Source organism: Phascolarctos cinereus, unplaced genomic scaffold (assembly GCF_003287225.1).
Source record: "Phascolarctos cinereus isolate Bilbo 61053 unplaced genomic scaffold, phaCin_HiC Scaffold_4;HRSCAF=312, whole genome shotgun sequence".
Taxonomy (NCBI): domain Eukaryota; kingdom Metazoa; phylum Chordata; class Mammalia; order Diprotodontia; family Phascolarctidae; genus Phascolarctos; species Phascolarctos cinereus.
This window is the reverse complement of record NW_027555847.1, coordinates 160,649,373-160,674,496: the sequence shown is the minus strand read 5'-3', so window position 1 is coordinate 160,674,496 and position 25,124 is coordinate 160,649,373. Positions and strand designations below refer to the sequence as shown.

Sequence of the window (25,124 nt, the reverse complement as noted above, 5' to 3'; positions counted from 1 at the left end):
ATGTTGGTTTGATAGATGCTAGCACATCCTTCTAAGGTTGTCTTGTATCTCCTTTGTATGTAACTTATATACCTATAAAAGTACATATATGTACATAATGTACATACATGTTAGAATGTAAACTTCTTGAAAGCAGGGATTATTTTCACTTTTTCTTTGTATCCTCAGCACTTGACACAGCCCCTGAAACGTATTAAAGTTCATGATAAATGTTTGCAAATTAATCGATTGTCCTCTTTAGTATTGGAAAATGTGGAGAAAATGAGTTAGCATAGGACTGAGTAAGGCTATTAAATGAGGTATATCTATACAAACGAAAAGACATCAGATATTTCTTTTATCAGTTTTGTTAGTCATTTTAGCCCATTTTAATAGGTTGTCTAGATCAGTGGTGTGAAATGGATCCCTGCGGTTGCATATTGACAAAACTACAAATTAACATTATCTATGTTTCACTGTAACCACTCCATTATATTTGCCAAGAAGCTCCAAGTGGGTTCACTGAAGAGTCTGACTGAGACTGAACAACATTTCATTGTATCTTTATTTATTTTGTTAAACATTTCTCAGTTATCTTAAATCTTGTCTGGACTGCACTCTGAGGATGGTTTAGAGCTGCAGTCTCCAGAAAGGGAACCACTAAATTGTACATAAGGATCCCTGTGGCTGTATGTTGACTTAGAAAACCCCATGTTTATTACATATTTCTTTTTTTAAATTAATACAACGCATTAAAATTAGATAAGAACTACATTTTAATCTGATTTGTGTGGCATGGGAGTGTTGTGACCCACATGCTGGTAGTGTCCACACCTCTGGACTAGACTTAACTAAATGTCAGTACTACTACTGTCAAATCAGTTTGACAGCTGTGTAATGTATTGGAGAGAGGACAGACTGAGACAGGGAGACCAATTAGGAGGCTGTTTCATTAGTCTAAATGAGAAGTAATGAGAGCTTGAACTAAGATGGATGGTGGCTGGGTGAGAATAGAGGAAGCAGGTGCAAGAGATGTTTTGGAAGTAGAAATGATGACACTTAACAACTGGTTGGATGCTGGGAATATTCTCACCTGGTTATTAGTAGTACTAGTAATGGTTTCTAAAGGGCCAGGGTCTGACAATAAGTGATGTGTAATCAGTGAATCAGAGGGTGGGGAATATAGCCAATCATGGACCTTATCTCCTACATACTTGCACCTTTCCTTATCTTCCAATGCTGTTCAACTTTGTTTCTTCCCTCCACAGTATAAGTGTCTCTCCCCTGTCTCCGCATTTCTGCGTAGGAGTTCCGTGTAAGTGGGCACCACTAGCAACAACTGTACAAATGCCTTTGGGAAAATTCCTTCCTCACAACTTCTGCACCCCACCCCACCCTGCCGCAATACCTCATGGCTAGAGCAGGAGGGCAGCACTTGGTAATATAAATAATGCACATAGCTAACAATGTCATTCCTTTATTCAGTAACCTTTAGTGACTTCCTGTTGATCTAAGATCATTTTTTTCATCTTTTTCCTGTTATAATGTTTCTTTTTTGTATTTTATAATGTATATAATTATTAGTGCAGTAGTGGACATAAATAATTCATAAACAAGTGAATATACGCATGTTGTGTTTCACTAAGAGGGGTATACGATCAAAAAACTTTGAAAACCATTTAGTCTAGACCAGGGGTTCTTTTTATTTTATTAATTTATTTTTTGTTTTCAACATTCACTTCCATAAGCTTTTGAGTTTTAAATTTTCTCCACTTCCCTTCCCAAGACAGTATGCAATCTAACATAGGCTCTACATATACATTCCTATTAAACATATTTTCACATCGGTCATGTTGTAAAGAAGAATTAGAACCAATAGGAACCACAGGAAAGAAGAAACAAAACAAAACAGAAGGGGGAAAAAAGGAGCAAATATTATGCTTCAATCCGCATTCAAACTCTGTAGTTCTTTCTCTGGATGTGGATAGCATTTTCCATCATGAGACCTTTGGAGATGTCTTAGATTCTTGCATTGCTGAGAAGGGCTAAGTCTGTCAAAGTCAGCCATCGATCGCACAATGTGGCTGTTACTGTGTACAATATTCTCCAGGTTCTGCCCACTTCATTCAGCATCCGTCCATACAAGTCTTTCTAGGTTTTTCTAAAGTCTGCCTGCTTATCATTTCTTATAGCACAATAGTATTCCATTACATTCATATACCACAACTTGTTCAGCCATTCCCCAGTTGATGGACATCCTTTCAATTTCCAATTTTTTGCCACCACAGAAAGAGCTGCTATAAATATTTTTGTACATGTGAATCCTTTCCTCATTTTTATGATCTCTTTGGGATACATCCCTTAGAAGTGGTATTGCTGGGTCAAAGGATATGCACTTTTTTTTTTTGGTGAGGCAATTGGGGTTAAGTGACTTGTCCAGGGTCACACAGCTAGTAAGTGTTAAGTGTCTGAGGCTGGATTTGAACTCAGGTCCTCCTGGCTCCAAGGCCAGAGCTCTATTTACTGCACCACTTAGTTACCCCGGTATGCACCTTTTTATAGCCCTTTGGGCATAATTCCAAATTGCTCTCCAAAATGGTTGGATCAGTTTACACCACCACCAACAATACATTCATGTTCCAATTTTCCCACGTCTTCTCCAACATTTATCATTTTCCTGTTTTGTCATGTTAGCCAATCTGATAGGTGTGATGTATAGGCCAGGGATTCTTAAACAGGGATTGATGAATTTGTTTTTAAATATACTTTGATAGCAATATTTCAATAAAATTATTTTCCTTTGCAATCTTGTATATTTTATTTTATGCATTTAAAAACATTATTGTGAGGAGTCCATAGGTGTCACCAGACTAGCAGAGGGGTCCATGTCACAAAAAAGCCTAAAATTCCTGGTCTCCACCATTGCAGTTCTAAGTGGATATTTTAAACAGGAACCATTTTTCTAGTAGAACCATTCATTGACTTGCTTCTGAATACATTCTCAATGTTTCATAATGAAAAAAAAAATTAAAAGCTGAAGCTCTATGAAGTATAGATAGAAGAAAGTTATTTTTCCTCAGTTTCATTTGTCCCTGTCTTCCATCTAAATTCTGATCATGAGCTTTTTAAAAAAAAATCATTATTTATTTATTTTAAACATTAAAAATATTTTTGAGTTCCAAATTCTCTCCCTTCTGCCCATCCCCTGACCCATTGAGAAGGCAAACAACATGTTATCAGTTACCTATGTGAAATCATACAAAATGTTTTCATATTAGCCTTATGCTAAAAAAAAAAAAGCAAGAAAAATAAAGTGAGAAAATTATACTTCAATTTGCACTCAGAGTTCATCAGTTCTCTCTTTAGACATGGATAGCATTTTTCCATCACAAATCCTTTGGAATTGTCTTATATCGTTGTATTAATCAGTGCAGCTAAGTGTTTTATGACCATAAGCTTTTTTTTTTTTGAGGGTGGTGGTTTGCAAGGCAGTTGGAGTTAACTGATTTGCCCAGTGTCACACATCAGTAAGTGTCAAGTGTCTGAGGCTGCATTTGAACTCAGGTACTTCTCATTCCAGAGCCAGTGCTCTATCTATTGCACCACCTCGTTGCCCACATGAACTCTTGATGTGAGCATACTTGTTTTAACTGAATGGCTGTGGTAAATAGTAAAACATTTTAACTTGATTAGCAAGTATTTATGTCATTTTGGAATTTTTGTGTGTGTGTGAGTTAATCAGGGTTTAGTGACTGGCCCAAGGTCACACAACTAGGAAGCATCAAGTGCCTGAGACCAAATTTGAACTCAGGTCCTCCTGACTCCAGGGCAGGTGCTCTATTCACTGTTCCACCCAGCTGGCCTATTTTGAAATGTTTTAGTAGAGATTGTCTTTAGAGTTCTTGAATTTTATTTACTTATGGTGGCTGGTTTTCATCTACTTTGTTGCTTCTTTGTTTCTTTCTACAGAAACCAGTCAACAGGCCCTCCAGAATATGCCCAAAGTTCTCCGAGATGTGGAAGCGCTTAAACAGGAAGCATCTTTCCTGAAGGAGCAAATGATTCTTGTCAAGGAAGATATTAAAAAGTTTGAACAGGACACAGCTCAGTCAATGCAGGTATTCATAGATTCATAGAAATAATTAGATGTAGGAGCTAGAAGGAACCTCAGAGAATAGTCCAATTCTTTTATTTTACAGATGAGGAAATCAAAGCCCAAATAGATGTGCTAACTTACCCAAGGTTACACATTTGACAGAACCAGAATCAGAACCGATCTCTCTTGAATCCCAGACTGGTTTTCTTCCTATTCTCTTTCCCCTTGAAAAACCTGAAGTACTATAAGAAGACAGAGAGAGGTGACATTTCTCTTCAGTGCAATAAATGAATTAGTTTTCCCAACTTTGGAAAAGAATGTATTGCTATAAATAAATTAGATCTTCCAACTTTGGAAAAGAATATATTGCTATGCTTTGTCAATGATGCTAATGAATTCTTTCATTTTGATGCATTGGATAGGTGTCAGTTTAAGGTCACCCATTTTCTTATATTAGATATAACAATAAGGCACTGTAGCCATAACACAGTAGGATAGTGGGAAGGATGATGAACTCACAGTCCTGAGATTTGGGTTAGAATTCTGGTTTATACCTTACCTATTCCTCAAATTAAAATCCCTCTTCATCCTTCCCCAGTCTTTGCTTTTTTGTTCTATTCTTTGATAGAGAAGTGGGCACCTCTTCTTACCAAAGTTAACCCCTGTACTTGTGATTTTGTTCCATTCCCTGCCTGTCTCATCTAAGTGTTCCCCACTTGAACATCCCTTCTCTTTCTCTCATCTTTAATCTTTGCTTATCTAGTTGGTTCTTCTCTCCTGCTTAAATATATGTCCAGGTCTCCTCCACCATTAAAAAACTTGTTTAACCCTGAAACACTGTTGTCCTGTAGCTCTTTTCCCTTTTGTAGCTAAACTCTTAGAAAAGGGTTTTCTACGGTCATTGTCTCCATTTTGTCACCTTCCACTTTCTTTTTGGGGTGGCCAAGAATTGGAAATTGAGCTGTCAAATAGATATTCCTAAAATACAAATCTGGTGATATCACCCCCTTGTTTCTCAAGTCTTCAATGACTCCTTATTGTTTCTTGGATGAAGGCAGACTCCTCTTTCATTTAAAGTTTTACATGATCTGGCAGATGCTAGATGCCTTTCTTTTCTTTTTTTTCTTAGTCATTGATACTGTGAAAGGAATTCCTGCATTTCCTGGGAAGTTGGATTGAAAAATTGCTAAATTTTCTCCTAATTATAATATTCTGTGATTTTTTTTTTGAAATAGGAAACTATTCCAAGTTTTTTACTTTGAAGAATGGAAGATTCTCCTTATTGATTTACCATGTTTATTGGATTGAAAAAATTCTTTTGTTAGTTTTGTTATTTTAAACTGAATTTTCTTTGTTGAAATTCTGATAAATTGTACCTTTTCTCCTTAAGCTTTTGTTTCTTGGAATACTGTGACTTTGGCTGAACTTTGGCATATATGAAAAAAGGTTGGTCTTAGTAGTGACTCTTGGCCATTAGGATTGTCAGAAGCTAGAAAGGGAGATCAGTGAGAGAAAACCTTCTGTTGATTAACTCAGTCTCAGGAGACATGATTCCTTCTTATGATTCTGGTGTAGTATAATAGAAAGCACTGAAGTCTGAATCAGAGAAACCCAGATTTAAATCCTGGTTCTGACACTCACTTGCTATGTGATGATGGACAAATCTTTTAGCATTGCTGTGTCTTCAGTTTTCTTCTCTGTGAAAAATAGGCATAATATTATTTGCTCTACCTGGCAACATCCTCATTGGCTTGTGAAGAAACATATTGTTGACTGTAAAGAGCTCTATAAATAGGAGGGGTTGTTACCATCTTATCCTAAAAAGGCTATGGGAACATTTTGTTGAAGTCATAGAATGGCATCCATTTATATAGCCCCCTTGGATTTGCCAAATGCTTTATGTCTGTTATCTCAAAGGCCTATAATTGAAAATGGAGGTCCTTGGTAATCTTCCTGACAAGTAGTCTTGTGGCCTTTTCGTGAAGACCACTGGAGAAGAGGAGCCCACTCTATTCTGAGGCAGTCCACTCCCTCTTGCCAGCTCTGATTGGTAGGAAGTTTTTTCTGACACAGAGCCCAGATTGGCTTTTTTTCTACTTTTACTCATTGTTCCTAGTTTTGCCCCTTCTGGGTGTAAGGAAAGAAGGTCGAATCTTCAGATGAAAAAAAATTGAAGCCCAGAAAAGGTAAATAAGCATCCCAAGGTCTTATGGATAGACGAGGCAAGATTTAAACTCAGGTCCTATGATTCCAAATCTAGTGCTTTTACCAGGTTATTGATGACACTGAATAGTAACTCACACTATCTTCTATAATGCTTTCAGGTTTATAAATCACTTTCCTCACAATTCTGTGAGTGAGGTAGGGAGTACAACAATTATTATATACGTTTTATTTTTTTTAAATTTTATTAATTTATTTTGATTTATCAACAATCACTTCCATATGCTTTTGAGTTTAAAATTTTTCTCCCCCTTGCTCCCCCCCACCCTCCCCAAGATGGTGCATGATCTGATATAGGCTTTACATTTATGTTCCTATTAAACATATTTTCACATTAGTGAAGTTGTAAGTAAAAATTAAAACCAATAGGAGGAACCATCAGAAAGATGAAACAAAACTCAACAGAAGAGAAAAATAAGTGATAGCAATTCAACTTCCATAGTTCTTTCTTTGGATGTGGATAGCATTTTCCATCATGAGGCCTCTGGAGATGTCTTAGATCCTTGTAATGCTGAGAAGGATTAAGTTCATCAATATTAGTCATCGCACAACGTGGCTGTTATTGTGTACAAAGTCCTCTTGGTTCTGCTCACTTCACTCAGCATCAGACCATGTAAGTCTTTCCAGGTTTTTCTGAAGTCATCCTGTTCATCATTTCTTATAGCTCAATAGTATTCCATTACATTCATATACCACAACTTGCTCAGCCATTCCCCAGTTGATGGGCATCCTCTCAATTTCCAATTCTTTGCCACCACAAAAAGAGAGCTGCTATGAATATTTTTGTACATGTGGGTCCTTTTCCCATTTGTATGATCTCTTTGGGATATAGCCCTAGAAGTGCTATTGCTGAGTCAAAGGGTATGCATATTTTTATAGCTCTTTGGGTACAGTTCCAAATTGCTCTCCAAAATGGTTGGATCATTTCACAACTCCACCAACAATGTATTAGTGTTCCAATTTTCCCCCATCTTCTCCAACATTTATCATGTTCCTGTTTTGTCATGTTGGCCAATCTGATAGGTGTGATGTGGTACCTCAGAGTTGTTTTGATTTGCATTTCTCTAATCAATAATGATTTAGAGCATTTTTTCATATGACTATAGATGGCTTTAATTTCTTCATCTGAGAACTGTCTGTTCATATCCTTTGGCCATTTATCAATTGGGGAATGGCTTGTGTTCTTATAAATTTGACTTAATTCTCTATATATTTTAGAAATGAGGCCCTCATCAGAGAGACTTATTATACATGTTTTAGAGACGAGGAAACCGAATCTTTGAAAAGTAAATTGACTGGCTTAGGATTAGAAAGCCAGTGGGTTTCAGAGTCAGGACTTGGATCAAATCCTCTTCAGGCTGCATCCAGTGTTGTTTTTGCTGTTGTTCATGATATCACATTGTCTCAAGCTTCGTGGAATACAGTTTTCACCTACACTGAGAAGATGTAGGGAAAAAAATAGGCCTGGTTTAGCAGATTACAAAGCAATAAGCATTTATTGAGTACCTACTGTTGTCAATCTAGTAAATTATTACTATGCTACAGTGGACAGATATGATATAGTCCCTGACCTAAAGGAGTTTACCTACCAAGTCATTTTCTTTAGTTTACTTTCTATTCTTCTGTTTTAGGTGCTGGTAGAGATTGACCAGGTGAAATCCAGAATGCAACTGGCTGCAGAATCCCTTCAAGAAGCAGATAAGTGGAGCACCTTGAGTGCAGATATTGAAGAAACATTCAAGACACAAGTAGGTTGTTTGTACGGGGTTTATTTGAAATATTGTAGAGAAAAGACTAACTAGAGAGATAGAAACCTGGGGAAATCAAATGGAACAGGGTGTGACTATAAAAGCTTAATAACCATAATTAGTGGTTTATACAGGGATGTGGAAGCATAGCAAAGAGAAAATTTGTAACTCTCTGTAGTAATTCTACTTCCCCCACTTTCCCTACTGTCCTGACTTTGGGACCTACAAGCATAAAAGTGTTTCCCTGGGGAGGCCCAAATAAAAGCTTGTAGGGAGAGCAAGCTGGAGTCATCTTGCTTTCATTCTCTTCCCATATCACTGCCTGTCCCATGGTCAGTGTAGATGAGGCTTAATTTTAATATCTGTAAGTAGCATATCTGATTTAATTCTTGACTATATGTATAAGAGAGGAGATGTTTGGAATTGCTTTATGATTTTGCTTTATGATTTGTGATATTCATTTTTGTCTTTGTATACTGAGCACACTGTCTTGTATGTAGCCAATATTTAACATATGATGTAAATGATGATGTTAAATATGATAAAATTAGGTACTATCTACTATGATTTTAAAACATATTCACATCCTCCACACCTGCCCCCCTCCATGATTTCTTTTCTTTCCTTTTTTTTTTGGAGGCAGTCGAAGTTAAGTGATTTGCCCAGGGTCATACAGCTCCCAGATCATTTCTATAGAATGTTTACACACTTTATTGACAATATATACTTTTTTGATTTAAATGTAATTATATAGCTTAAGGTTTGTCACTTTTGAGAACGTAAGTTTTTGTTAATGAATATCCCATGTACTGTCTTCTGATTTTGTTGAAGGATGTGGCTGTGATTTCCGCCAAATTAACCAGTATGCAGAACAGTTTGACCATGCTTGTAGACACACCAGATTACTCAGATAAATGTGTGCACCTTGAGGCATTGAAGAACAGGCTCGAGGCCATGGCCAGTCCACAGATAGTGGCTGCATTCAATTCTCAGTCCATAGGTGAGTACAAGTCTTTTCTGTCTCTATGTCCACTTCTTCCCAAAGAGAAGGCATCGTATTTGACTGGCTGATCATTACTGAGAATATTGTCAACCTGGACTAGGATCATGGGATCCATAAATTTAAAACTAGAAGGGACCAGCCCTCTAATTTTTTAGAAGAGGAGACACTGAAGTGACTGGCCCATGGCTGAATACGTAGTAGAGCTGAGCCTCAAACCTGGCTGGAAAGCCAGCCTGCTTCCCCCTGCATTGTGATCCCTTTCCCAATCCTTTCCATGTTGGATGGAGAGTGAAGCTACTTATGAAATCACTGTGGGCTTCTGACTGTCTGAGAGATGCTGTCTAACTATGTAGAAGTTGCTCTGGTTGCTGGGGTCTGATGCATGACTGCTTCCTAAACCAGGTACATGTGTCCTCCTTTTCCTTGCCTTTCAGTTTACTTATTTTCCTCCCAGGCTCAGTTCAGGTACTGCCTTCTCCTTGTAATCCTCTTTAATCTCTCCAGACATTTGAGTTGTCTCCTTCTGATATCTCTAGAGCTCTTCTTCTGATCCCTCCTTTGCCCCTACGCTCTCTAGGCAGCTAGGTGGTCTTTTGTATGGAGTCCTGGACTTGGAGTCAGGAAGACCTCGATGTGAATCCTGCCTCAGACATTTACTAGCTGTGAGACCCACAATGAGTCACTTCTTGTAGCCAGGTTTCTTATCTGTAAAATAAGGATAGGAATAGCCCCTACTTCCAGAGTTGTTGTAAGGTTTAAAGGACATAATATATGTAAAGAACTTTGCAAAGCCCTATATAAATGTTAGCTATTATTATGCTTATTTATCTATTCATATGCAAGTTCCTTGAGAGCGAGGGCTGTCCTTTTTTTCTTCGTATACTGAGCACAATGCCTTGTATGTAGCCAATGCTTAACATATGTTTGTTGACTGAAATGTAGATTTTGGTTTTGGGGCCATCTCCAGTCATCCTGATCCACATCTGGCCTCTGGATCCAGATGGCTCTGCAGTAGAAAGTGAGGCTGATGACTTTGCACAGCCCTCCTTCTTAAATCCAATTCACTTGTAAGTCATGGCACCACCTTCCTGATGTCATAGTCCTCTTTCAGAACAAAGGACAAATAACAACAGATTTTGGTTAATTTGGACATTGGACTTTTGCTACCATGTTCTCTTTTTCAGCATACTTTTCTACTCAGTTGTTCTTTCTGACCAACCGTTCTTTCCTTGCTCAAAAACCTTTAGTGGCTCCTGGGTGTTTATAGGGGATATATAAAGTTCTTAGCATTTAAAGTCGTACCCAGTCTTATTTCACATCACTGTCTTCTTCACTTGACATTCTAGCCAAACTAGACTGTGAACTATTTCTAGAATCATTGGGTGCCTTCTCACCTCAGTGGAATCATTCCAGACTGCTTTTCGATACACCTAGAGTACATTCCTACTTCATCTCTATCAGTTAAAATCCTTTTCTTCCTTCAAGATCCAGCTCTTCCTTGGGCCTTCAAGCTGAAAGTCATTTCTCTCTCCTCAAACTTTCCTAGAGCAACTTGTCTAGATTTCTCTTTTTTATCTGCTACATACTGCCTTGTATCATCTTTTCCCATCTATTAGACTTAGAGTTTCTTCAGGGCAGGGGCTGTCCTGTTTTTTTATGTGCCAAACAGAATACTTTGCATATAGTGGGTACTTAATAAATGTTTGCTCAGTTTCACTTATTTAATTTAAAAAAAATCTTATTCTTTTTCATGATGAATTTAGGAAACACTAAAAAACCGGAATATTTCCATATGAAAAGAATAATAGAAAAAGACTATTGTATAGATGAAACTGAATTTTATTGTGTGCAGTTGTTTTTTGTTTGTTAAAAAGCATATACTAAATTCAGCACATTAGTTCCAGGAACTGTTCCTTTTGTCTGTTTCCCTCTGAACCATTTTTCTCCCTTCTTTGCATATTTTTGAATGATTCATTGATAATATTTTTTCGTTCTCCCTCCTTCCCTTCTTTTCTCCTTTCTTCCTCCCTTGTCTTTCTACCCTTTTCCCTTCCTTCTTTTCATCCTTCCACAGAGGGCACAGACAGTGCATGTGACATAGCATAGTGATTGTTGTAGAGATGGCAGGGAAGTGAAGTGAATTGTGGCTGGAGCTGGATCTAGATGCAGTGGGCAAACCATCGGGAGAGGATGAAGGAGTTAGAGGGAGAGGACCGGGTATGAAAAGATTATGTCGTCTCTGATTTACTTTCTGTTCTGAGTGTCCAGGACGTGGCCATTGTCATTTTCTTTTTTGATCATCTTTGCCGGTTTGAGGGGTGTGAGTTGAAGTCTCAGTGTTATTTTAATTTGCATATTTTTTATTATTTGTGATTTAGAGGAGGGGTGTCAAAACATGCAACCCTTGCATGCAAATGGTCCATAACACCGAATCAGATTAAAATGTAGCTCCTATCTGATTTTAATGTGTTGGTGTATTAATAAGAAAAAATAAAAACACACACACATATGGTTTTCTGAGTCAATGTGTGGCTCACGGTGATTCCTATTTCCTGTTTAGTGGCCCCCAGATTTGAGTTTGACACCATTGATTTTAGAGCATTTTTTCTCATGGTTATTGTTAGGACTGATAGATTAACATTTAGTAGGATTAACTTGGAACTGATTATTGCCAGCAGGTGGCGCTATACACAGGACTATACTTTCAGTGTCCTTTAAAAATTGAATACTGTGTTGGAAAGCAGCTGTCATATTCCCTCATTTTGTTCGCCATGCATGAAATAAGTAAGAACCATCTTAAAATAGGATAAGAAGATTGGTACTTAGAGTGCATGCTCCATCTGGAACAATGATATTTACAACTTGATTATTATTCTGGAGAATAGGAAAATATTTAGAATACAATTTAAAAAAAAAATCTTTGATATTGGCAGTTTCACAGAACGAGGTAGCTCTAACCAGGAGCTGAATTTCCCAAGGGAGAACTTCGAAAGCTAACACCGATCATCAATATTATTTAAGTGTCATGATGTACTAGTTGACAAAAAGAACCTACAGTGGAATGGTTCCTGCTAGATTACAATCTTAACATTTTAGAGTTGGAAGGAAAGTTAGGGACCATTTGGTATAATTCTCTTATTTTATAGATGAGGAAGCTGAGAACCAGAGAGAATTATATGACTTTATCAAGACTTAAACTAGAATCCAGGTTTCTGTGTTCCTATAAAGTCTGTGGAGTCTTTGAGATTATATTTGGATCAAATACAGCAATGCTCTGTGCACTCTCTCTTCTCCCCTTCTCCCTGTCTTAAAAAATTTGTGACATCATTCTACAATCTATCCTCTTTTATTCAATCTCTGAATAATGAAGTGACCCTTTTCCTTTCTAAGGCAAACCTCTCTCTACTTAGGCATTTGATCCCATCCCCTTCCATCTTCTCTCAAGAATTTTATCTTTACCCACCCCTCCCTAAACTTAAATCTCTTCCTATCTATTGGTTCTTCCCTGATACCTACAAGTATGCCCATTTCCCTCATCCTTAAAAAAGATTAGGCTTTGTTAGATTTTATCATACTTTCAAGTTGTCTTATATCTCTCCTCCATTTCTCCTAGAAAAAGCTGTTTGCATTCATTGTTTTCATGTTCTCTCCTTTTCTTCACTTCTTTGCCCTTTGAATTCTGGTTTCTGATCTCACTTATTTAAAGATGCTCCCTCCACAATTAATAATGATTCCTTAATTGCCAATTTCTTATATTTTGCTATTTCAGATCAGGCCAAAGTATTTGTGAACGTTTTTATGGAAATTGACCGAATGCCTCAACTTCTTGCTTACTATTTCAAATGTCATAAGGTAAGAAATTGTTGAATAGCTATGATTATGCAATGTCAGTAACATTTTGGTGTAGTGGAAAGAATTCTGGATGACATTCAGAAGACCCGAGTTCTATTCTTTCCTTAGTTTAGCTTCTTACTGGATGTGTGTCTGTGAACAAGTCATTTGACCTAAGTGAGCCTCAATTTTCTCAAGTGTAAAATGGAGATATTATTGTTATTAATATTATTATCACCTCCCAGGATTATTGTGAGGATTAAAAGAGACAAGGTGTGTAAGGTACTTTGTAAATGTAAAATTCTATATAAACACGAGTTGTTTATTCTGTGAGATTATAAATCTCTGTCCCCCTTTTGGGATTTTTTTCTTTAGATTTTCCTTTCCAGTAGGAGGTGTTCTTGGCTTAGGCTTTCAACTGGTAGTTTTAAACCATCTTCAGTTTAAAATCTTTCGAATCTTTATATAATGGCATATTGGCAAAAACATTCCTAAAGGAATTAATGTATCAAAGAGAAAATAGTTTGATCTATCCACTTTATCCACTTGAAAAGGTGTTTGTTTTTTTCCTGTTTTTGTGCTCTCTGATTGTAGTTGCTGCCCTGAACTCCATTACCTAACATAATTGGAATTTGGCAAATATTTTGGTATTGAAATTGGATATCAAAAAAGTTTGAAAGTTGCTAACTATAGCCCTAATCCCTTCAAATCCTATCCTCCAGTGGCTTTTAAGGACTAGTATTTAGGGTATTAGGACGTGGAGCTTTCAAGGCTTTCAGTAATTGGGAATTATTTTGTGTGTGTGTGTGTTTACATATAAGCTGATAGATGTACATGCATGTTTTTTCTCTGTGGTATTGTTTCAGAGAATGCCACATGGTGGTAAGTCATTTTTCCTGCCAGGAGGGAAAAACTATCCCATTAAAATATCCTTGGCTTCTCCTTTATAGGCACAGCTTTTGGCATCCTGGCAGGATCTTTGCCAGAGTGACCTACCTTTAGACCGACAGCTGACTGAATTCTATGACACTTTGCTTGGTGCCTGGCACACCAACTCCAGTGGTCTATGCAGGTAAGTATGTATGAAGAGAAAACAGAAGAAAGTCAAGATTATTTAAAAAAGGTGTCCTCATATTTAATCTCCAAAAGAGTCTCAGAAATTAGCCAGACAATCTGCTTGAAGAGTTAAGCCATTTAGTGTCACCAAAAGGGTCAAAAGATCAACTTAGAAACTCTCATCTGTAATGCTGCTTGGTTGCTATTAAAATTCTTCTTATCACTTTTATTTGTATCTTAAATAGAATCTAATGTGACCAAGTGATGCCTTTGTTCAGTTAGAGAGCATGTAAAATTCCTGAATGTCTTTATCTTCTTATCTAAAAGCCAGAGGAACTCAATCTGGTAGTATTTTATTACTCTTTTGTATCTTTACACATGGAGTAACATTCTACTGTCTGGAAGTTTCCCACGTTATCAGTACATCCGAAATATTAGAAAAATTTGTCTAAATCTACTATGAAATTGACCTCTGTTTAGGGGGAAGGGAGAATTGTGGGTCATGTATTTCAACTTAAGACAATCTAAAGTTGCTTTTCCCTAAACCTTTAAGTCTTTTAAAGCCATGACAATTTTCTTTACTTGAAACTTTTAAGATGCAGTATTTTCTTTTTATGGGCAGCTCAGTGGTATGGTGGATAGAGTGCTGGACCTGGAGTCAGGAAGACTCATTTTTCTGAGTTCAAATATGGCCTCAGACACTTATTAGCTATGTGACCCTGGGCAAATTACTTAACGCTCTTTGCTTTAGTTTCTTTATGTAAAATAAACTGTAGAAGGAAATGGCAAACCTCTGGAGTATCTTTGCCAAGAAAACCCAAATGGAGTCACAGAGAGTCAGACATGACTGAAAAAAACAACTGAGCAACAATAGTCCTATGAGAGGAAAAACTGACCCTGCTTTAGTGCAATGTCTTGCAGGGCCTGTTTGAAATGTGGCTATTTTTTCTAATTAGTTATGAATCATTCTTCAAGTGTTCAGTCATTCATTGTTATGTGTCATACAAAAGGCTAACTTTTTTTTTAAAAAAGAGCTCGCTGTACACAATAATGTCATTCACTTAAATTGAAGGACTTTCCCTATATCCCTAACTCCTTCTCTTTGTGTTAGACCAAGCCATTCTTGTATATGTTTTTTTAAAAATAATTGTGGGTACATATCAGTTTTCGCTTGGATATCATACTGCATTGATCCTGTCCACACTTACTTATGCCACTCCACTCCTTCTACTACTTCCTGTATTACTAGAATAAAAAAAACCCTCTGCTTTTGTCTAAAGAAGCTCAGACAGTTCACATTCATATAAATGCCTGTAAAAATCTAAGAAAAGGGAAGGAAAGCACATAGTAAAAAGGTATGTTTTCATTCCTTGTGCCAGTTGAAGATCAGTAGAATTTAGAAGAAGCACTGAAGGGGACAAGGAGAAATGCATTTACATCTCTAGGTTTTAAAATGTCCTATTTAGATATCTCTATAACCATGTTGATGAATTTTAATCTTAATGTAATTTGAAAAAATTTTGATTTTGCTGTGGTCTAGAGCAGCTGTGTCAAACTCAAGTAGAAATGGGGGCCACCAAGCTGTACATAAAGATCCTGTGGGCTGCCTATTAGTCCAAGTAAGTAAAGTCAGTAGGCATTTCTTAAGCACCTACTGTGTGCCAAGCACTTTGCTAAACACTAGATATACAAATGCAAAAAAACCCCAAACAGTCCTTGTCCTCAGGGAGCTTATGTAGTGAGGGAAAACACACAAAAGGAAGCTGAAAAGGTGGAAGATGTGGTACCTAACACTGGGGCATGATATTGAAATCAATCAGAGAAGTCCCAAAGTAGTTTATCCTGGTAAGAGATGAGATGTCTCTGAACTGAGCTCTCTCCTTAAATGGAGATTTGGGGTTCATGGCCCAAGAGGCTGAGGGTTAGGGATGAGATGGAGTACCAAGACTGATAAGATCTTACGAGATGATGAAGTTATCCCAAGAATGAGCTTCCTGGGGCATGGTGAAAAAGTCAGGGAAGGCCCAGAATTTTATAGCCAGGTGAGAGATGAGTAGGTATACGAACTTAGAAAACCACATATCAGTATTGTTGTTCAGTCCTTATCTATGTTCTATTGTATTTTTATTCATTTTTATTAAATATTTCCCAATTACATCTTAATTTGATTCCGTGGCACTTGGGAAGGTTGTGGCCATATGTTTGATACTTCTGATTTAGAGCAGCTATCTATTAATTCAACAGCTTCACATGTACTAGAAAACTCTGAGAATGAAAAACTATGTGGTTATTGAAGCATAAGTAGAAATAATAATGAAGGTTCATTACCACCCATATTACTTAACAAGAGTTCAAGAACAGAAGAAAGTTAATTAGTACTCTTTATATAGCTTTGTATCTAATCCCTTTGAAATAGCTTGTCACCCACCTCCCCCAACTATTTAAGTAAAGGACCAAAACAAGGTAGACAGATGGATTAGTGTAATACAAGAAAAGACTTTCTGTTTTTCTGTTGGAGTAGCTTTCTGATACTGTACTCTCGTGTTTTTTCCTCTATTTTTTCTTTCAGTATGATGCCTCCTTTTTCTTGAGTCAGGTTGTGGGATAGAACCTATCTTCTCAGAATTTTTTTTTTGTGGGGGCTAGGCAGTGGGGTTAAGTGACTTGCCCAGGGTCACACAGCTAGTAAGTGTCAAGTGTCTGTGGCTGGATTTGAACTCAAGTCCTCCTGACTCCAGGGCTGGTGCTCTATCCAGGGCTGTGCCACCTACCTGCCCCAAGAATTTTCATTTCTTACAAGGAAAAATGACTGGTGCTCTTCATCCATTAAAAGCCTTTATTGTTAAACTTCACTGACTATTCATTCTCAGCAGTTACATCTGATGATGTGATCCTGGTTGATATGAGTACACTTTCAGTTCTCCTGTCTTCTTAGATATGCTTGAAAGTTATCTGCCTTAGTATTTTCCTTAACTACTAATAATGCTTGTCAGTAACGGTTACTTTCAAAGAGAGAACATTGTATAGTTTCTTATTTGATTGCCTCAACCATAACAAAGTTGTCATTCTATTTCATGTTTTTAATTTTATAAATGTAGACCTTCAGTGCTATAAGTACTAGAAGAAAAGTAGCTATCATTTTATGTGGATATGTAAATAGAAAGAATAAAGAAAAATAAAGTACAACTAGTCATTCCAGAGTACAAAAACACTCAAGGAAATCCAAAATTAAGAGATGGCAAGAATAGATAGTTAGTATAGGATGAAAGATGAAAAATGAAAATATTCTGAAGAATAGGAAAGGGCGTTATTACTAAATATCTTATTCATTCATTAAGGATTAATTGATGCCTGCTGTTGGAATTATAGGAGAAATATTATAGTCCTGACACTCTAGGAGTTTTTCTCCCCTAGTTGGAGAGAGAAAACATGAAACTAGTAGCAAAGCAAGGAAATCTGTCATTTATCTTCCTGCTAGACTTAATCAATCAATGTGTGTTTATTAAGTGCCTGCTGTATGTCAGCCATTTTGTGAGGATTTGGGGATGCAAAGATAAAAATGAAATAGTCTTTACCCTCGAAGAGCTTACATTCTAGAGGGAGAGATAACATAAACTAGACTGTGATTTCACTGTTATAGGAAACCTCTTGGTGAGAAAAATATGAGAGATGTATGCTAATAATATAGCTCGGTACCTTCTATATGAGTTATAGAACACTAAAGGGTTTAATGACCTGCCTGGGGTTACATAGCTAGTATGTTTCAGAGTCAAAACTTGAACATAGGTCTTTCTGGTTCTCAGACTAATTCTCCATCCACTATGCCACTGGTCTCTCTTATATGTGCATGTAAATATATATTAAATATATCCAGAATAAATACAAAGCAACCTTTTTTTTCCTCCTCGTAATAGCTGAATAGACAGTAAGTTCCATGAGGGCGGGGGAAATGTCTTACCTAACTATTCCACTGAATTTAGTGTTTTGTACACAGGAGGTGCCTAATAAATTGTTGAATGCTAAACTGAAAAATTGAATCATATAGCACATAAGTACCCTAGCATGTGAGAAAAAGAAGAGATAATTGTAGAATAAAATAGTGGGAGAAATTCTTATAGAAGTAGTAGGGAATCAACCTGGTTCTTTTTTTTTAAAAAATATTTTTAAAATTTTATTAATTTATTTTGATTTATCAACAATCACTTCCATATGCTTTTGAGTTTAAAATTTTTCTCCCCCTTGCTCCCCCCCACCCTCCCCAAGATGGTGCATGATCTGATATAGGCTTTACATTTATGTTCCTATTAAACATATTTTCACATTAGTGAAGTTGTAAGTAAAAATTAAAACCAATAGGAAGAACCATCAGAAAGATGAAACAAAACTCAACAGAAGAGAAAAAAAATGATAGCGATTCAACTTCCATAGTTCTTTCTTTGGATATGGATAGCATTTTCCATCATGAGGCCTCTGGAGATGTCTTAGATCCTTGTAATGCTGAGAAGGATTAAGTTCATCAATATTAGTCATCGCACAACGTGGCTGTTATTGTGTACAAAGTCCTCTTGGTTCTGCTCACTTCACTCAGCATCAGACCATGTAAGTCTTTCCAGGTTTTTCTGAAGTCATCCTGTTCATCATTTCTTATAGCTCAATAGTATTCCATTACATTCATATACCACAACTTGCTCAGCCATTCCCCAATTGATGGGCATCCTCTCAATTTCCAATTCTTTGCCACCACAAAAAGAGCTGCTATGAATATTTTTGTACATGTGGGTCCTTTTCCCATTTGTATGATCTCTTTGGGATATAGCCCTAGAAGTGCTATTGCTGAGTCAAAGGGTATGCACATTTTTATAGCCCTTTGGGTAGTTCCAAATTGTTCTCCAAAATGGTTGGATCATTTCACAACTCCACCAACAATGTATTAGTGTTCCAATTTTCCCCATCTTCTCCAACATTTATCATTTTCCTGTTTTGTCATGTTGGCCAATCTGATAGGTGTGATGTGGTACCTCAGAGTTGTTTTGATTTGCATTTCTCTAATCAATAATGATTTAGAGCATTTTTTCATATGACTATAGATGGCTTTAATTTCTTCATCTGAGAACTGTCTGTTCATATCCTTTGACCATTTATCAATTGGGGAATGGCTTGTGTTCTTATAAATTTGCTTAATTCTCTATATATTTTAGAAATGAGGCCTTTATCAGAGAGACTGTTTGTAAAAATTCTTTCCCAATTTTCTACCTTCCTTCTAATCTTAGTTGCATTGGCTTTGTTTTGCAAAAACTTTTCAATTTAATGTAATCAAAATTATCCATTTTGCTTTTTGTAATGTTCTCTGTCTCCTGTTTGGTCATGAATTCTTCTGTTTCCCATAGATCTTATAGGTAAACTATTCCTTGTTCTCCCAGTTTACTTATAGTATCAGCCTTTATATCTAAGTCATGAACCCATTTTGACTTTATTTTGATATAGGGTGTGAGATTTGGGTCTATGCCTAGTTTCTGCCATACTCTTTTCCAGTTTCCCAGCAGTTTTTTTCAAAGAGTGGGTTCTTATCCCAGAAGCTGGGGTCTTTGGGTTTATCAAATAATAGATTACTATAGTCATTGACTACTGTGTCTTGCATATTTAACCTATTCCACTGATCCACCACTCTATTTCTTAGCCAGTACCAAGCAGTTTTGATGATTGCTGCTTTCCAAAACAATTTAAGATCTGGAATTGCTAGGCCACCTTCCTGTGCATTTCTTTTTCTTAGTTCTTTGGATATTCTGGACCTTTTGTTCTTCCAAATGAATCTTGTTATTATTTTTTCTAACTCTATAAAATAATTTTTTGGTAGTTTGATTGGTATGGCACTGAATAAGTAAATTAGCTTAGGTAGGATTGTCATTTTTATTATATTAGCTCGGCCTACCCATGAGCAACTGATGTTTTTCCAGTTACTTAGATCTGATTTTGTTTGTGTGAAAAGTGTTTTGTAATTGTGTTCATAGAGTTCCTGGGTTTGTTTCGGGAGGTAGACTCCTAAATATTTTATGTCTACAGTAAGTTTAAATGGAATTTCTCTTTCTATCTCTTGCTGTTGGGCTTTGTTGGTAATATATAGAAATGCCGATGATTTATGTGGGTTTATTTTATAACCTGTAACTTTGTTAAAGTTGTTTATTATTTCAAGTAGTTTTTTACTTGACTCTCTAGAATTCTCTTAAGTATATCATCATGTCATCTGCAAAGAGTGATAGCTTTGTTTCTTCTTTGCCTATTTTAATACCTTCTATTTCTTTTTCTTATTGCTAAAGCTAATGTTTCCTCAACCTGGCTCTTAAAAAGAAGGTAGGATTTAGATAGGTGAAGATAAGCAAAGTGGCAAGGGAGCAGTATGAACATGTTTAGAGGACAGTAAGGATATTGGTCTGGCTGAAGTACAGGGTTTATATTGGGAAGAAGTGGTAAATCAGATTAGATAGGTAGAATGGGACCAGATGAAGCAAAGCTTTGAAAGCCAGGCCAAAATTTTATGTATAGTATCTCATAGACATTGAGGAAATAATAGATTATTTTGAGCAATATTAAAATTGATGTGTTAAGAGAATTTTAGTTTGGTGGTAGTACATAGGATGGATTTATAAAGGAGAGATTAGAGATAGGTATATTAGGAAGCTGTTGTATTCAGTGTATAAAGTGATAATCCCCCTGGATAGGGTAGAGTGGGAATGGAAAAAGGCCTGGTGGCCCAAGAGATATTCTGAATCAGCAAGCCTTGAAAACAGATTAGGTATAGGGCATGAAATAAAGGAAAGAATAAAAGATAACTGTTAAGTTTCAGAATAGTGGTACAATAGATGAATATGTGGAAATTGAGAATTGAGTCAAGATTGAGAGGGGGGAAAATGATTATTTTGCTTTTGAATGTGTTGAGTTCAAGATTATAGTTGATATCCTATAGACAGGGGAAGATATGGAACTATAGCTTAGGTGAAATACTGGGTCTGGAAATGCAAGTTTGAGAATCATCAACAATTTATCCATTTGGTAAGCCATTTTATTATTATTCTGATTTGTTTTATTTCCTTTCAACTCTTGTTTTCTTTCAGACTGTAAATAAGACCCAAGTCTAGCAATTAGATTTGTAGTTTATAATTCAGGGTTAAATATCTATTTCTAGAGATTCTTTAAGAAAATGTAGAAGTTCAATGTATTGATTTGTTTGCTGATTTTTTTACTCTTTCTTTTTTATTAAAAAAATACTGTTTGTTATATGGGATAGCTCTCAGGGAGAGAGAGAGAGAAGGGATACTGGAAAAAACTATGAGGATATAAAAAAAGACATCAATGAAAACATTAAAAATAATGTAGAAAACCACCTGTTTTGAATGTATCAGAAAGTAGCTGGCTATATTGAGCCTTTTGAAATTCCTTCCAACTTTGATTCAGTTTATGATTATTCTTTGATACTATTTCTTTTCGACGTCTTTGATAGTCCTGTAATAGCAGGACTGTCTTTTTATTTATTTATTTTTTAGAAGGGCTATCTTTTCAGTTTGATTGTTGATAGCCATTTCTGTGTACTGAATGAAAAGTCAAGTGGGAGATTTGCAAATAGCCAATTATATAGCAAAGGTCCTTGCTTAAAGTCATAATGGGAAGCCCTTTGGCTGCTAGCTTTTTACCAGACCATATTATAGTCCATCTGTGATGTCATTAGTGATGTTTATGGGCTATATTGGGAACAAATTGATTGAAGTGGAAAGTGGCTACTATTATAAGCCACTGGTACTTACTGGGTTAGAGGGCTTTTTATGAAACTAGTACATTTCTTCCACACCGCAGGTCTTCAAGAATCCTCATGAGGTGGTGACCGTGCTTCTGATTCAGACGTTGAATGCTTTGGTACCCTCTCTGCCAGTCTGCCTGGAGTCTGGAGTGGAGAGAGTGGGGCCTGACACAAGGCTCACCAAGCTCCTAGAACTCTATGACACCACTGCCCACTTTGCCAAGGGTCTGGAGATGGTGCTTCTCTCGCACTCCCGTAAGGAGTTTCTCTCTCTCTGTCTCTGTCTCTCTCCTCTTTCTCTATCACTCTTCCGCCCTGCTCCCCCATCTCTCTTGTTTCACTTGTTCTTTTTGGAGATTGCAGAGCCTGGCTTTGTTTGCTTTCTAAGATAACCACTTTAACAGAAATAGAAAGAAACAACATTCCTAGTCTCAATAGGTAATTAATACTTTATATAAAAATGTGTTGCAATTTTAGTCCATCACTCAGTAGCAACCAAAGGTTAGTTGCACTTTATTTAACCTAGGAAATCTTGTTTGTTTCTCAGTGAGCTTTGTGATTAGATGAGACCAGGTAAAGAGAACAGTTGGAAGGACTGTGCATGATGTTGGAGGTGTATTGTTTCTTCAGGTCTTCTTAGAACTTCAGCTAATCTGAACTAAAATTAGACTTAGAAGAAAAAAATAGGCTTAGGAGTCAGGAATCTCTTCTGATCTCTACAGTGGCTCTTCCTTGGAGAGGAAGAAATCATTTTTAAAGTATCAGCTATGTAAATATCGAGATATGTATTTGTGAAATACCTAGTTAGAGGGTACTCTCTTCTTGTGAAGGAGCAGGGAGGAGAAACAGTGGCTGATTAGGTGGAGATGGAGGCTGTTTCAGGACTAGGGGTTAGCATGGCTGTAGGATCATAGATTGAGAACTAGAAGAGACCTTAAAGGTCATTTAGTACCAGTCCCCAAATAAGCATGGGCTATGGTGGCCATTCCCCCGTGTACTTTATGAGCAGAGAGAACTCTTCATTCTCTTTTGGGCAAACAGTACATGGTGTGTTGTTTTCCTAGTCATTTTTCCATCTATTTTAAAGCATCATAAATTTTTAGTTACATGAACCTTGGGACACATGTTGGTGTGTAATCCGGAAATTGCCTAGGTAAGGTCTTGTTCTGCCATTTGGTTGGTGTGTGTCACTGACTTGGTTTATTTAATAGTTATTCTCTTTAATTACATTTGCTTATAATTGTTTGTACATTCCAGGGAGTGTTTATTGTTCAGTTTCTGGTGATTCATAAGGTATTCTTGGCGCACTCACTGGTCAGGCTTTAATTATGGGAGGCAGGAGATCCACTGTGGATATTGCAGAGAAGTAATCTCCAAAGGAATGGGATATACTTGGCACCAGAATTAAAAGTTGTGAGATTAGGCATGCTACTGGAGACAGGGTGGAGTGAGGTTAGAGGCAGATGAATCAGTTGCATTCATCAAACGTGGTACTAGGTATTGGAGAAGAGGAAATCTTTTAAAATATCAGCTTTGAAGGTCCTTTTTTGGCCCATGATCAGAATATGTCAGACATACATATAAAATGCCTACTATATGTGAAGTTTTGGGGATACAAAGACAGGCAAAAAACAGTCCCTACCTTCAAAGGTGCTTACAGTCTAATGGGAGAGATAACATGCAAACAACTGTGTACAAACAAGAGACATACAGGATAAACTGGAAGTAATCAACAGAGGGAAAACACTAGCATTAAGGGGGATCACAAAAGACTTCTTGCAGAATTTGGGATTTTAGCCATAATTTAAAAGAAGTCAGAGAAGACAGGAGGCAGAAATGAGCAGAAAGAGAATTCCAGGCATGAGAGACAGCCTGTGAGTCCAGGAATTGAGTGTTTTTGTTCAAGAAACAGCTTGTTGACTTGACAGATAGACATAGACACACACATATCCATATTTATATTTTAATACTTCATATTAGAGTCTACTGGTTTTTCCCCCCACAAAGCAACAGAAAAGTACCAGAGGCTAGAAGTGTTCCCTTATATGCAGAATTATTTCTTAGTAGCTTACCTTTTAGTAGTTCATGTGATGTAAGTTAAGTTGTTAAAATTTAAACTCTAGAGATGCCTAAAAATAGTAGGTTATGAGGTTAAGGAGCTGGTGTCTTTTAATAATATTCTAATAGCAGAACAGGCAAGGCCTATGTTTATTTAATAGTCTGTATTTGCAAGCCAGAGAGTTGACTGAAATGTTTTTAGAAATGATTGTTGATTGAAGAAGCCTCCATAACAGAAGAAGCAGGTGACAAAAGCCTAATGACATCATTTTAAGAGTTATTAGGGCATTTTTCAAGTACTTGAACACTAACATAGCAGATGGAGTAAAAGGAAAGTTGCTTATTTACCCTTTTCCAGAAGTTTGGTTTAAATTTCTAGTTGACTTGTCTTTCAAATTGCTGATTCCTTATAGGAGAACACAACTTGGTGAAGGTCATGGAACTGGTGGAAGCTGTGTATGGCCCATACAAACCCTACCAGCTACAGTACGGAGAACTGGAAGAGAGTCATCTCCTCATTCAGATCAGTGCTGTCCCTTTGGTAATGTAATAATCCTGTGCATTAATCAACACATATTTAGTATTTCTGTACTAGATATTCTTGTAAGTGTTGTGAGGGCTACAAAGAAGTATTAAATCCAGACCCCACTCTTAAGGGGATTTACAATCTAAATGTCAGTGATAAAATAACAAATTCCCATTTAAGGATTCTTTGGTAAATTAGAGGTTTAAATGTTCTGGATAAACTGATGACTTCCTAATATTTAGCAAACCTCTTTTAAACAAATTATTTATTATTTGAGATAAGATATGAAAATGAATCATAGACAAATAGAATTCATGGACAGCCCTATAAGCTCAAGTGTCTAAGATTCTTGACAATTTTGAAAATGATATTAGCAGTGGCAGTCTTAATTTGCCATTTTTATCTTCCTCAGTCTCTTGTTGTGAGTTATTTTTTGCCATTGGGCAAGAAGAGAATGTTGTCATTGAGGTATATTTATTTTCTTCTAGAGAATTTGATCACCAACTAGAAATCTGTGGGAGCAGTCAACTTAATAACTATTTTAAATAAAGGAAAGAAATGGAAAATATTAGTTTTAATAAAACATGCTTATGTCAGAAATTTGTTTCTGCAATCATACTGATATCTTAAGCATGTCTTCTATGGTTGCGATTTCTAGGTGCTGCCACAGGTTTTGTGTATGTTCCTGTTAAACGACTTTCTTGCTGGTGAAGTTTAAAGGTCCTAGAATTAAATTCCCTTTTATTCTCCCCATATGTTTATAGTATTGATTAGTCTAGCTTAAAGGTGTCACATGTTTGCACGTGTAGCCAGTG

General features: G+C 36.7%; 1 protein-coding gene across 1 annotated transcript in view; it reads left to right on the top strand.

Moving 5' to 3' along the window:
• The window catches only part of COG7 (component of oligomeric golgi complex 7), a 62,353-nt gene that overhangs the window by 10,700 nt on the left and 26,529 nt on the right, over positions 1-25,124 (top strand). Inside the window, 8 exon segments of the mRNA XM_020978625.2 lie at positions 3,949-4,097; positions 7,930-8,046; positions 8,878-9,046; positions 12,819-12,901; positions 13,831-13,927; positions 13,930-13,952; positions 21,782-21,980; positions 24,197-24,324. Coding sequence (XP_020834284.1) covers positions 3,949-4,097; positions 7,930-8,046; positions 8,878-9,046; positions 12,819-12,901; positions 13,831-13,927; positions 13,930-13,952; positions 21,782-21,980; positions 24,197-24,324 — 965 coding nt within the window.